The sequence below is a fragment of the Mustela nigripes genome, chromosome X, assembly GCF_022355385.1.
Source record: "Mustela nigripes isolate SB6536 chromosome X, MUSNIG.SB6536, whole genome shotgun sequence".
NCBI classification, from domain to species: domain Eukaryota; kingdom Metazoa; phylum Chordata; class Mammalia; order Carnivora; family Mustelidae; genus Mustela; species Mustela nigripes.
The window spans coordinates 44,115,513-44,128,900 of NC_081575.1; the positions used below are offsets into that span (position 1 = coordinate 44,115,513).

The 13,388-nt window shown below is 42.1% G+C and overlaps 1 protein-coding gene across 1 annotated transcript; it reads left to right on the forward strand.

Moving 5' to 3' along the window:
- Positions 1-613: 613 nt before the first annotated feature.
- BEX4 (brain expressed X-linked 4) lies at positions 614-2,228 on the forward strand. Its single transcript, XM_059384562.1, has 3 exons — positions 614-758; positions 1,165-1,239; positions 1,633-2,228. Exon 3 carries the CDS (start codon positions 1,638-1,640, stop codon positions 1,998-2,000), a length of 363 nt encoding a protein of 120 aa, XP_059240545.1. The 5' UTR covers positions 614-758; positions 1,165-1,239; positions 1,633-1,637; the 3' UTR covers positions 2,001-2,228.
- Positions 2,229-13,388: the final 11,160 nt, after the last annotated feature.

Here is a 13,388-nt window from a genome sequence, read left to right on the forward strand (position 1 = left end):
GCAGCAGGGTGGGTGGGACATCTTGCTCATAGATGTCCTTGCATTAATTTTTTTTAATATTGCACTAAAATGTGATTATCTTCACCACTGAGTTTTCTGCACCTGCTTAAATTTGCCCCGTCCTCCTGGAGTGGATAGGGATGTATCCCAGGAGCAGAAGAGAGGAAGAGGCAAGTCCCCAGGGAAGAACTGCGAAGGGCCAGTAGGCCCCTGAGAAGATACTGCCTTTCCCCAGCAGGCACAGAAACGCCCAGGAATATACAAAGAAGGGAGAGCCACAGAGCCCAGACAGGTGCAGTTAAGAAGGACCCGGCTCGGGAATCCTGGGTGGTTCAGCCGCTTTAGCGTCTGCCTTGGCTCAGGTCATGATCCCAGGGTCCTGGGATCCAGTTTCGCATGGGACTCCTTGCTCTGCGAGGAGCCTGCTTCTCCCTCTGCCTGCAGCTCCCCCAACTTGGGCTCTTTTTTTTCCCCCTCTGGCAAATAAATTAATAAAATAAAAAGGACCCGGCAGCAGAGGGGAACTGCGCTGGACAACGGGCTGTGCGCCACCCTGCGGGCAGAAGCCGGCACGGAATGGGGGCGGTGCCACTCGCGGTGACGAAGGCCTCACGTGAGCCGCCAACGCTGACTCGCTCACCTCGCTGTAGCGTCAGAGCTGGCCTTCGCTCGCTCACTTCTCGGTGTCTACACCCGGTGGCCGTGCGGGCGCGCGGGCCAGAAGCGATCCCCAAGAGTCAGACGCGGAGGGGAAGCAGGTAAGGGACCGGGAGGAGGGGGAGCGTTCCCTGGTCTGGGTGTGGGAGAGCCCACGCGGCCCGCCGAGCCCTGCTGGGGGCCGGCTGCCAGGGAGCGAAGCGGCGCAAGGACCGCAGCGCTCGCAGCGCTCACGCCGCCTCGCAGCCCGCGTTTGGCCGCAGAAAACAGTAAGCCGAGGGCTGGACGGCGGTGAAGCGACGACCCTTCGGAAACACCTGCCTCTTGCACTCCCGCCCCGCCCCCGTCCTTCTTGGTGTGGAAAATGGTGGTCAGCGCTGGGGATGGGGCGGCTGGGTGTGGGGGCGAGGCGGCCGTGGAGGGTCCGGGCGGAGCTGGGTAGCTTTGGGTCGGCGGGGAGCGCTCGGCTGCAGCAGCCCCCGCTGTCCCCACCCCGGCCCTCTGCAGGTGTGCAAGTCTAAGTGTCGCGGCGGCGCACTCTCGGCGAGAATTGGGAGGAGGAGACTGCAAGGATAGGCCCAGGTCGGTGCCGGGTACAGTGTGGGGGGCGGGGGGGAAAGTATGGAAAGCCCTGAGACCCCAGATTCCCTCCTCCCCCGCGCCCCCCGCCCAGCCCGTCCTCCATCTTGATGCCTTGCAGAGGCCTGGGCAGAAATTGGCAGGGAAAATGGTGGGCTTTGGTGGGGAAGGGGAGAGGAGCGACAGGGAGGGAGCGGGGGAGGGCTCGGACCGGGATCCCCCTGAAGAATGCAAGGAGCCTCTCCGGTGGGAGAGTAAAATTTTCAAAAGCCTTTGAAATCCTGGGCTCTGAATTTTGAAAGGTGCATAGTAGGGCCTCTGTCCTCGGTGCTGATCGTCCCACCACCCCACCCCCACCCCCCAAAATAGCGCTTTTCCTGGTCTCTTACCTCCTAGGAGCAATGGCGTCCAAACAGAAACAAGTGGTGAAAAATGTCAACATGGAAAATGCCCAGCAGGAAAACGAAGGAGAGGAACAGGGCCCCATGCAGAATGAAGAGGGATCACGCAATTCGAAAGGGGGTGAAGGCCAGAAGCATGGAAAAAATGTCAGGCTGGGGCGAATGAGACGACTTGTCCCTAATTTTCGGTGGGCCATACCTAGCAGGCATACTGATCACAATGAAGTGGGAGGTGAGGAGGAAAAGTTTGTAGGGCAGATGATGGAGGTCAAGAGAAAGACTAAGGAGCAGCAAATGAGACATCATAAGCGCTTCCAGACTCCTGAACCTGATAATCATTATGACTTTTGCCTTATACCTTGAAACCTAAGGTTTTCTCTGAGGTTGTTAATGTGGCCTCAGCTCTACAAGCTTGTAGTTTTGTGATTTACTTTTTCTGTAAAGCTTTTGGTGTTTCCACTTACCAGTTTGTAATTAAGTAGTGTTTTGTCTCAAATGTAAAATTTTCTGTCCAGTAGGGCAATTTCACTCAGTTTTAGGAAAAACTATTCCTTTCATAAAGTGAAATTAATAAAGCAGTTTAAAAAGCAATCTTCCACTTTCACCCTAGTCTTTATTTTTTAATACTCCTTTCCTCTTCTAGCTACCTGGACTCAAAATCTCTAGTCTTTGTTTTCTGTTGTTGTTGTTCTCATCCCATGAGCAAGGATAACTCATAACTCAACATCTGATATCATTTTAAATATGTATGCCCTACTGTTTTTCAAGGAGTATGAGTCCACCACTGGCATAAAAACACCTTGGGAGGGGGGCTTTCTAAGAATGTAAAACATCTGGCTTCTATCCTCCAGACCCACAGATGGACACTCCAGAATCTCCATTTTTAACAAACTTTCCAGGTAAATCTAATGTACACGGGGCGCCTGGGTGGCTCAGTGGATTAAAGCCTCTGCCTTTGTCTCGGGTTGTGGTCCCAGGGTCCTGGGATCAAGCCCCACGTCAGGCTCTCTGCTCAGCAAGGAGCCTGCTTCCCCCAATCCCTCTCTCTGCCTGCCTCTCTGCCTACTTCTGATCTGTCAAATAAATAAATAAATAAAATCTTTTAAAAAAATATAATGTGCACCTTTAATCTTAGGCCACTGTTTTATGTATGTATGTATGTGTCTATGAATGTGGGGTGTGTGTGTGTGTGTTATGCACCCCACACAGTATGATGGAATATTAGCCATGAAAAAGAATGAAATGTTGGGTCACCTGGATGGCTCAATGGCTCAAGTCGGTTGAGCATCTGCCTTTGGCTCAGGTCATGATCCCAGAGTTCTGGGATCAAACCCCAAGTGGGGATCCCCACTCAGCAAGGAACCTGCTTTTCCCTCTCCTCTGTTTATGCCTTCTCTCTAATAAAACCTTTTAAAAAAAGAAAAGAATGAAATCTTGCCATTTGCTATTACGTGGATGGAACTAGAGGTTTTATGCTAAATAAGTCAGAAAAAGACATATACCATATGATTTCACTCATATGTAGAATTTAAGGAACAAAACATGAACAATACAGGAAGGGAAGGAAAAGATGAAAACAGGTAGGCAAAACCGTAAGATTCCTTACTCTAGGGAATAAATTGAGGGTTGCTGGAGGGGAGGTGGGTGGGAGGATGGGGTAACTGGGTGATAAGCATTAAGGAGGGCACTTGATGGAATGAGCCCTAGGTGGTGTGTGCAAGTGATAAGTCATTGAATTCTACCTCTGAAATTAATAATATATGTTAATTAAGTTGAATTTAAGTAAAAATTATTTTAAAAAATCACAAATTTTAAAAGTCACTTCCTCAAACTTTGTTTCACAGATGAGGAAACTAAGTAGAGAAATGGTTTTCCCAAGGTCACATAGCCAGTTTGTGATAGAGGGGGGACCACAGTTCCTGGTTCAGGGTGCTTATCTCCTTACCACATCCCCTCCACAAGGCATGATTTGGAAATATGTGTGTACTGATTGCCAGTAGTATACATTAACAAAATCACTATTTCTTGTTCACACCCAGAATCCCTGCATGTTTAATTGGCAAGCATTTAAGGAGAGCCCTGTGTCCCTTACAATATTTTGGAGCTGGAATGATCATTCACCTACTGTCTAGAGGAAGGGGATGATGGAGAGTCTGATCTGGAAATGCAAGGTGGTGAACCCACAGGCACTTCATAAAGGCTAGCTGATTGAGTGCTGTTTATGAATGGCCTTTTGTTCCTTCTGAAAATCAATACTATACCTTTCCATACACCAATCCCAGATTTCCCAAGGTAGCCCCAATTTTTTAAAATCTGTGGGTGGGAAGTGAGATCAGAACTTGACTGGTGGAAGAAGAACTGATGGAAGCCTCCTCATCAGGGTTCTTTGGGGGTGGTGGGGGTGGTGGGAGATGAGGACATATTTTCCAAAAGAAGTAATGTTGGGGTTAAGAATAAGATTTTTTGAAGAACTGAAATAAATCCCCTCTCTATGGTGTTTCTGAGGGTGTGGGATGATGAAGTCAGAACTTTCTGGAAGTGGTAAATGTCTGGGAACAAAGTCACAATGTGATTGGTTGAAGAACCAAATTAAGACCCCTTTATTGGGAGTTTCTCTGATGGTGGGGTGTGAGTACAGAACTCTCTACAAGCAGTAAAGTTTTGGGGCCATGATCAGAACATGACTGAAGACAAACAAGGAAGCACACTTTCCTGGATGTTTCAGCAGAGGTGGAGGGGTGAGAACAGAACTTTCTGGAAAAAGTAATAGCCAGGAGGAAAAGTAAGTCATGGAATTAGAAAGTGATTGAAGGAGAACTCAGTTACTTTTTTTTTTTTTAAGATTTTATCCATTTATTTGTCAGGGAGAGAGAGAGAGAGAGAGCAAGCAGAGAGCGGCAGGCAGAGGAAGAAGCAGGCTTCCCGCTGAGTAAGGAGCCCTATGCAGGACTGATCCCAAGACCATGGGATCATGATCTGAGCTGAAGGCAGACACTTAACCAATTGAGCCACCCAGGCATCCCAAGAACTGTTATTTTAGTGAACACTTCCATTAACTTACACATCCCATGGGAGGGTCAGTCTAGGTGTGCAGTACATTCTGACTTTTTAAGGTGATGATGGAGATCTATTAGTTTGAAATGTCCCTAAAGAGGCTGGCAAGAAAATAAATATGGAAACAAAAGAATCAACCAGGAACAACAAAAAAGATTAATGCATTCAACCTTATCAGTCATTTAGGTGTTCGTGTTCGTTTAGTTTCTCAAGGAAAATGTGTATGTTTTCATAGATTTTGAAGTAAGGCTTGCGATAGAAGCCTAGTAATTAAAAAGAGAAAGAGGAGATCTATGAGAAGAGACGTTCAGAAGCATATGTTGTCACCCTCAAGTAATAGAAAACAAGATATCACTGAAGGAATCTTTAAAGAGGCCAGGAAGGAAAAAAAAATGGACTTATAAAGAATAAAGCAAAAACAAACTAAATATCATAAGGAGAAAACACCAAAACAGGTTATCACTTCCAGTTCTTTCAGTCTGTGTCTACATGTGAGTAATTATTTAACTTTATTAAGGTATAAATTAAAAAATTTTAAGTACCTAATCCATGCAATTTGATCTGTTTTACATATATTTAAGTCTATAAAATCATGACCACAATGAAAATACCAAACACTTCCATTATCTCCAAAAGTATTTTTCTTCCAATTTGTAATTCAGCCCTCCTTCCATCCCCATGCTCAAGCAACCTCTGGTCTGCTTTCTGTCATTGTATTTCGCTTTATGCAATAATATAAAGTGAACCACAGAGCATGTACTCTCCTTTATTCTTACCTGGCTTCATTCATGCAACATAATGATTTTGCATGTAGTAATAGCTTATCCCTTTCTACTGCTGAGTGGTAGTCCATGATATAGTGAATGTTTATCCATTCATCTCTTGATGGACACTTAGATACTTTCCATTTTTGACTATTACAAATAAAGTCATAAAGTGTGCCTCAGAATATTGGTGCATTGGCAAATATTCATCAGTCAATGCACACTTGGGCTCTTTCCATAGTTTGGCTATTTTAGATAAGACTGCTATAAACATTGGGGTCCATATATCTCTTTGAATAGTGTTTTTTGTATTCTTTGGGTAAATACCTAGTGGTGTAATTGCTGGATCATATTCTAGCTCTATTTTTAACTTTTTGAGGAACCTCCATGCTGTTCTCCACAGTGGCTGCACCAGTTTGCATTCCCACCAACAGTGCAAGAAAGATCCCCTTTCTCCGAAACCTCACCAACACCTGTTGTTTCTTGTGTTAATATTAGCCATTCTGACAAGTGGGAGGTGGTAGCTCATTGTAGTTTTGATTTGTATTTCCCTGATGACGAGTGATGTTGAGCATCTTCTCATATGTCTATTGGAAATTTTAACCATCTTAAAAGGTGTATATTATCTTATAGCTCTAATTTTTATTTCTCTGGTGACTAATGATGTTCAGCATCTTTTCATATACTCATTAATTGTTCATATGTCTTCTTTTGTGAAGTAATTTGTTCCAATATTTTGCTAATTTTTTTAAAGATTTTTATTTATGTAAAAGAGAGTGTGTGAGCATGAGTGGTGGGGTGGTGCAGAGGGAGAGGGAGAACCAGACTCCCGGCTGAGCAGGGAGCCCAACTTCGGGCTTAATCCCAGGTCCCTGGGATCATGACCTGAGCTGAAGGCAGACACTCAACAGACTGAGCCACCCAGGTACCCCAATATTTTACTAATTTTTAAAATTTTGTTGTTCATCCTCTTACTACTAAGTTGCAAGATTTCTTTATAAATTCTATATTCAATTTCTTTGATACATAAGTTGCAAATTTTTCTCTCAGTCTTGGTTTGCCTTTTCATTTATTTAATGGTTTCTTTCAAAGACCAAAAGTTTTAAATTTACATGAAGCCCATTTAATCCACTTTTCCTTTTATAATTGTGTTCTATTTAAATAATGTGTTGCCTAATCCAAGTTTGTGAGACTTTCTCCTATATTTTACTCTAATAGTTTTATAGTTTTAGGCTTTTCATTTTGTTTTATGAACCATCTCATGTTAATTTTTGTGTAAGGTATGAAGTAAACTCTGGTGTTCATTTTGTTCCATATTGATATTCTACTAATACAGCACCATTGGTTGAAAAGATTTTCCTTTCTCTTTCCTATATGTTGTACCTTTGTCAAAAATCATGTATTCATATATATGTCGGTACTTTTGTACTTTCTATTCTGCTCTATTGATCTATATGTCTATCTTTTCACCAGTATCAAAATATCTTGATTGCTGTCACCTTATAGTAAGTATCAAAGCTAGGTAGGGAAACTCCTGCAACTTTGTTCTTCTCTATTAAAATTGCTTTGGATATTCTAGGTCCCTTGAATTTTCATATAAACTTTGGAATCAGCTGATCATTTTTTTAAGCCTGCAAGATTCTTATTAGAATTGGCTTGAATCTGTAGATCAATTTGGTAAGAATATCTATATTAATAGTGCAAATAGGGACAGTGTTTCTTGTAAGAAAAAACAAGAAAACAGTTATCTTGTCACAGTACTCAAGGACAAAGCCCCTGGGGTCTCCATAAACTGAAAACTCTGTGAATCTTTCACATAGAATGTCTTCTCTCTTTTTCTCATTTTTGGAAGTTCGTCACACTCTCACAATTAGTCAAGTATAGCTTCATGTAAATGACCTATTCAGATCCTTTCTGATAAGGATAACTGAGAAGGACACCAGGGCCCAAGAATTGCATTTGGAAAGCAGCAGGACCTGTGTAGAGAACAATGTAAAATATAAATTCTGACCATTAGGTCAAACATTTCCAAGTGAATGGCATAACCTAATCTAGTAGTAGACTAGTCAGGAGGACCAATTTCTGCATAAAGGTTAGACAATAGCAGAACCACTGCGGTTGTGTCCCCTAGGCACTTTGCATCCACTAGCAAGGCTATTATTTAAAAAAAAAAACAATAAGAAGTGTTGATGAAGATATGGAGAATTGTAACATTCATACATTGCTGGTGGGAATATATAACCATGCTGTTGCCATGGAAAACAGCTGGGCAATTCTTCCAAAAGTTATACATAGAGATACATGTGACCTAGCAACTCCTTTGTAAGAATATACTCAAGAGAACTGAAAACCTATGTTCACAAAACCTGTACACAAATATTTATAATAGTGAAAAAAATGCCAGCAACCCAAAAGTCCATCAACTGACAAACTAATAAGCAAAATGTGGTATATTTATACAACAGAGTATTATTCAATATATATAAAAAAGAATGAAGTCCTGGTAAATGCTACAACATGGATAAACCTTGAAAGCATTATTCTAAATGAAAGCCAAACACAAAAGTCCACATATTATATGATTTCAATTATAAGAAATATTCAGAATAGACAAATCTATTGAGACAAAAAGTAGAATAATGCTAGTAGCTGGGAGGAGATGGGAATGAGGGGTAAATACTAAGGGGCTTAGAGTTTCTTTCTGGGATATTGAAAAGGAAAATATCAATAGCCAGATGGAACAATTTACCACAAATAAATAAAATAGTTTGGTCATCTCCCAATAATAGAAAAATATATAAACAGTAGCATGGACATATTTAGACATAAAAAGGCCTTTTAATATATGATAAAGTTGATATGTCAAATCTGAAAAGAAGAACTATGTCACTCAGTGTATTTTCTCATTTATTTATGTTATGTTAACTTGGAAATCAGCAAATTAATGCCTTCCAGAACTAGACATCCCTTCCTATTAAGAAGTGTTGTTGAATGAACTTCCACCAAGACATGACTAGGTATATGGACCATATGACAGAAGTTTGTAACAACCAGTCTTGTCATCTTGTCATCTCATCTCCTCTTTCTCCTTCTATCCCTTCATCATTATTGGCAAGTTTATGGAGTGCTTACTCCTGGCTAGAATTTCCTCTAGCTTCCTGGCCTTCACCTTCTTCCAAAGGTAACTAGTCAACCTTTTCCTCATTTGCTTGGTAGGTATTTTCCACGTTGAGATTTGTTTTTCCTTTTTCTTCTTTGAATTAAATTACTGTTAGGGAGGAAATGCTGAATGTGTGCTGCTCATTCCTGCACTCATCTGCTTTCTTGAATCAAGGAAATGAGTGCAAAGGTCTCACCCTCCCTCTAATTCACTCCTCTCTTCAGGTTCTTCCCAGACAACCAAGGCCAGTGTAGATTTCCTCATTCTCTCTCAACAACTTCCCATTTAGTCCTTTTTACAGTCCCTTCCCTTGACTGAATGAGAGGCAAGTAGGAGCAGTGTGACGGCCTAGTCATATTCTTGCCTAAGCCATATCCACTCTTTCATCCCTCACCCTAGACCTCCGGGCCAGATCATTGTGTCATACCAGCCTGACCAAATTCCAAGCAGTTCCTCCTCCAATTTCCCTTCTTGAAATAAGACATGTCTAACGGATATTTAAACCTGCACACAGATGAGAGTGTGTGGTACTGAAGTGTTTGGTGGACAGACCAGTATATGAGACAAAAGTGTCTTTCAAGATTAACCACCCCATCTGCTCAAATCTCAAAGGTCCTCCTTTCTGTCCTGCCTCCCTCATCTCCAGCCACGAAGTGCCCACCATATTGAAATAGGGAACTTGTTTTCATGATTTCTTAGTCTCCGTTCATTCACTCTTGTGCCCTCTTACATACCACCATTTGTTTTATCTCCTCCCTCTTCATCTTGAGGCTTATCTCTCTGCATTTATCTACTGTTTTCCTGTAGGCAGGTTGTGAAAGAAACAGATTATTTCCAAACCAGATCTCTGTGTCCCTTCCATGATCCTTCTCCAGCCCTCCCTTCTATCCCTAGGCCCATCAATTTTATTCCAAAAGACTGAAGAGGCATAGAGCATACAGGCCAAAAACGGCTTCAGTCTTTGCCCTCCTTCACGTCCATGCACACTCCTTTAAGCCATATTCACCAACATAGTTCCTGGTCCAGTTGCCCACACAGACCTGGTTTGTTCTGGGGAAGTGTATTCCTCCCTGTCCTGCTCTGCACCAGATGCCAGCCCACCTCCGTGGAAAAGGGAGTGTTGCAGAAAAAAAGACCTGAACAAGAGGGACTTATGCTCCCCTTAACTCCTGTTCATGTGAGGGCCATGCATCACTGCAGAGCTCATTCTCCACCCCAACTCACTCCGGGCCCCCACCCCACCTCTCATCTGGCAGGCAGTGCAGCAGGAACCTCTACTGTAGTCCTGCCAACATACACACTCACAAAGGCCCCCTCTCTGCCCCTTTGTGCATGGAACCTCATCATGAACTGCCCTGTATCATCTATTCTTGTCCATGCTAATCTGAGGGTCTACAATTGGTTTAGTGAAACCAATGTGCGCTGCTCATTCCCGCACTCATCTGCTTTCTTGAATCAAGGAAATGAGTGCCTTGGGTTGGAGTTTGCTCTTCTCCCATTGCTAGGGAATGTCCATCCACTTCCCATCCCTACTGTAGCCAGGTTTTGCATTTTCTGCTTTTCTGTCTTCTACCTCTTGGTTACTTGCCTCTCCTGCTACCTCCCACTCTCTTCTACCTTCCCCGTCAGCCACCAGTGCTCACCTTGCTTTTGCCATGCAAGGTGGCAGGGATCTAAAGTGTGATTTTTTTCTAATTCTCAATATTTTTCTGCATAATTGTTTAATCATTAATACAGTAAAGCTGGGTGCCTGGGTGGCTCAGTGGGTTGGGCCGCTGCCTTCGGCTCAGGTCATGATCTCAGGGTCCTGGGATCGAGTCCCACATCAGGCTTTCTGCTCAGTGGGGAGCCTGCTTCCCTCTCTCTCTCTCTCTGCCTGCCTCTCCATCTGCTTGTGATTTCTCTCTGTCAAATAAATAAATAAAATATTTAAAAAAATATAGTAAAGCTACTTTCATTTAACATTCTACTAGGCCAGTTTCAACTTCAGCATTACATTTTTTTTTTCCATTTCTTGGTCTTTGGTGTTTTAAACTTTACTTTAGAACCCTTACGGGGCACCTGGGTGGCTCAGTGGGTTAAGCCTCTGCCTTCGGCTCGGGTCATGATCGGGCTTGGGATCAAGCCCCGAATTGGGCTGTCTGCTCAGTGGGAAGCCTGCTTTCCCCTGCCCTTCTGCCGGCCTCTCTGCTTACTCGTGATCTCTTTCTCTCTGTCAAATAAATAAATAAAATCTTAAAAAAAAAAAAAAAAAACCTTTACAAAGAGGGGATGCCTGGCTGGTTCAGCTGGTAGAGCATGTGACTCTTGAATTGAAGGTAAAACAAACAAACAAACAAACAAATAAAAAACCACGGTGGGGCGCCTGGGTGGCTCAGTGGTTTGGGCTGCTGCCTTCCGCTCGGGTCATGATCTCAGGGTCCTGGGATCGAGCCCCGCATCGGGCTCTCTGCTCCGCGGGAAGCCTGCTTCCCTCTTTCTCTCTCTCTCTGCCTGCCTCTCTGCCTACTTGTGATCTCTGTCTGTCAAATAAATAAATAAAATCTTAAAAAAAATTAAAAAATAAAAAAAAAACAAGGGATTTAAAAAGCTGTTCAAGCTTATGACCTACTTAAGGGTGGCTTATCATTAACATTGTAAATATAATTCACTTCCATGTAAATGATACCTGACATTTTTTTAAGGAGACCAGGAAAGAGAGAGATCTTTATAGAAATTAAGAACTATTAAAGTAGAAAAATATTTTGCTGCCATCTCACATCCTCAACAAGTTGCATATTGGCCTGTTCCCCAAAATATATATACAACACACATATACACATAGAGCAGTCCAAATAGAGACATTTTTTATTCACAGTTCAGGCTTCAGGACCAAGCTTCCACATGCTCTCATACATTGCTAAACTGAGCTGAACAAGCCAATATAACTCCTTTAAAAAAATAGCAGTGTTGATTCTTCTCCACATTAAAAATGTTTATTAATCAAACAGTAATAGTTATAAATCATGCTTACACACATGGCTCTCCAAAACTACCATTTAGGAAGTACTTACTATGTACCAGGGACATTAATCCTCACAAATGTTCTTTGATGGTTCCTCTGTTATTGTCCCAATTTTACAGAAAGAGAAACTTGGATATATCATTTGAATAGCTTGCCTAAGGGCACCTGGATGGCTCAGTCCTTAAGCATTTGCCTTTGGCTCAGGTCATGATCCCAGGGTCCTGAGACTGAGTCCCAAATCAGGCACCCTGCTCGGCTGGAGGCCTGCTTCTCCCTCTCCCACTCTCCATGCTTGTGTTCCTTCTCTTGCTGTGTCTCTCTCTGTCAAATAAATACCTAAAATCTTAAAAAAAATAAATAGCTTGCCCAAAGTCACACTGCTACTAAGTACAGAAATGAATTTGAATCCAAATCTGTTTAATACCACCACTTGTGCTCAGAGCCAACAAGCTATAAGCCCCCTGAAATATTGGTATCCTTCAGAGCTTTTTCACAGAACATTTTTTATTCTCAAAATGAAAAGGTTTTACCATTTAGATTCCTATTGTTGCCACAACAAATTACCACAGACTTAGTGTCTTAAAATAACAGAAATGTATTCACTTACAATTCTGGAGGCCAGAACTCGAAATTTTGAGTTCTATAGGGCTAAACTGAACGTGTTGTCAGGTCTGATTCCTTCCGAAGGATCCAGGGGAGAATCCATTCCTTTTCTCTTCCAGCTTCTATTGGCTGTCAACGTCCCTTGGCTTGCGGGAATTATAATTTCTGCTTCCATTATCACATGGCCTTTTCATCCTCTGATGCAAAATCTCCCTCCTTCTTATAAGGACACTTGCAGTTACATTTAGAAGTCACCCACATAATCCAGGATAATCTCCATGTCTCAAGATCTTTAACTTAATCTCATCAGCCAAATCCCTTTAACCATATCAGGTAAAATTTACCTGCTCCAGGGATTTAGGATCTTGATATCTCTAAGGAGCAATATTTGGCCTACTACAATGTTCAGATTTACACTATCATATAAACATTGACTCCCAAATCTGTGTTTCTGTCATATATCTATCTCTCTTTTGAGCTCTTTTACTATTTTATCTAACTTACTTTTGGACTTTGCCACCTAAATGCTCCTAACTTGAACTACATGCCTTCTCTTTCAGTTCTTCTTTCTCCACATCCAAAATCTCTCTCTTGGAACTTTATCTAAATTAATGCAGAAATGGAGAGACTTTCCAAGCTCATGGTTTGGGAGAAAAATTACTGTTACAATGTCTATATTACCCAAAGCATTCTATATATTTCATGCAATCCCTATCAAAGTACCAACAGTATTTTTCACAGAATTAAACAAACAATCCTAAAATTTATATGGAACCACAAAAGACCCTGAATAACCAAAACAATTCTGAAAAAGAAATGCAAAGTGAGGGTATCACAATTCCAGACTTCAACTTATATTACAAAGCTGTAGTAATCAAAACAGTATGGAACTGGCACAAAAAACAGATACATGGATCAGTGGAACAGAATAGAAAATGCAGAAACAAACCCACAGTTATATGGTCAATTAAACTTTTACAAAGGAGGAATGAATATCGAATGGCAAAAAGACAGCCTATTCAACAAATGGTGCTGGAAAACTGGACAGCAATATGCAAAAGAAGGAAACTGGACCACTTTCTGATACCATACACAAAAAGAAATTCAAAATGTGTTAAAAAATCTATGTGAATGCTGACTGAAATAAGTCAAGCAGAGAGAGTCAA

Bases quoted from the DNA above. Each gene is read 5' to 3' on its own strand.
- BEX4 (XM_059384562.1), top strand. From the start codon at position 1,638: ATGGCGTCCAAACAGAAACAAGTGGTGAAAAATGTCAACATGGAAAAT.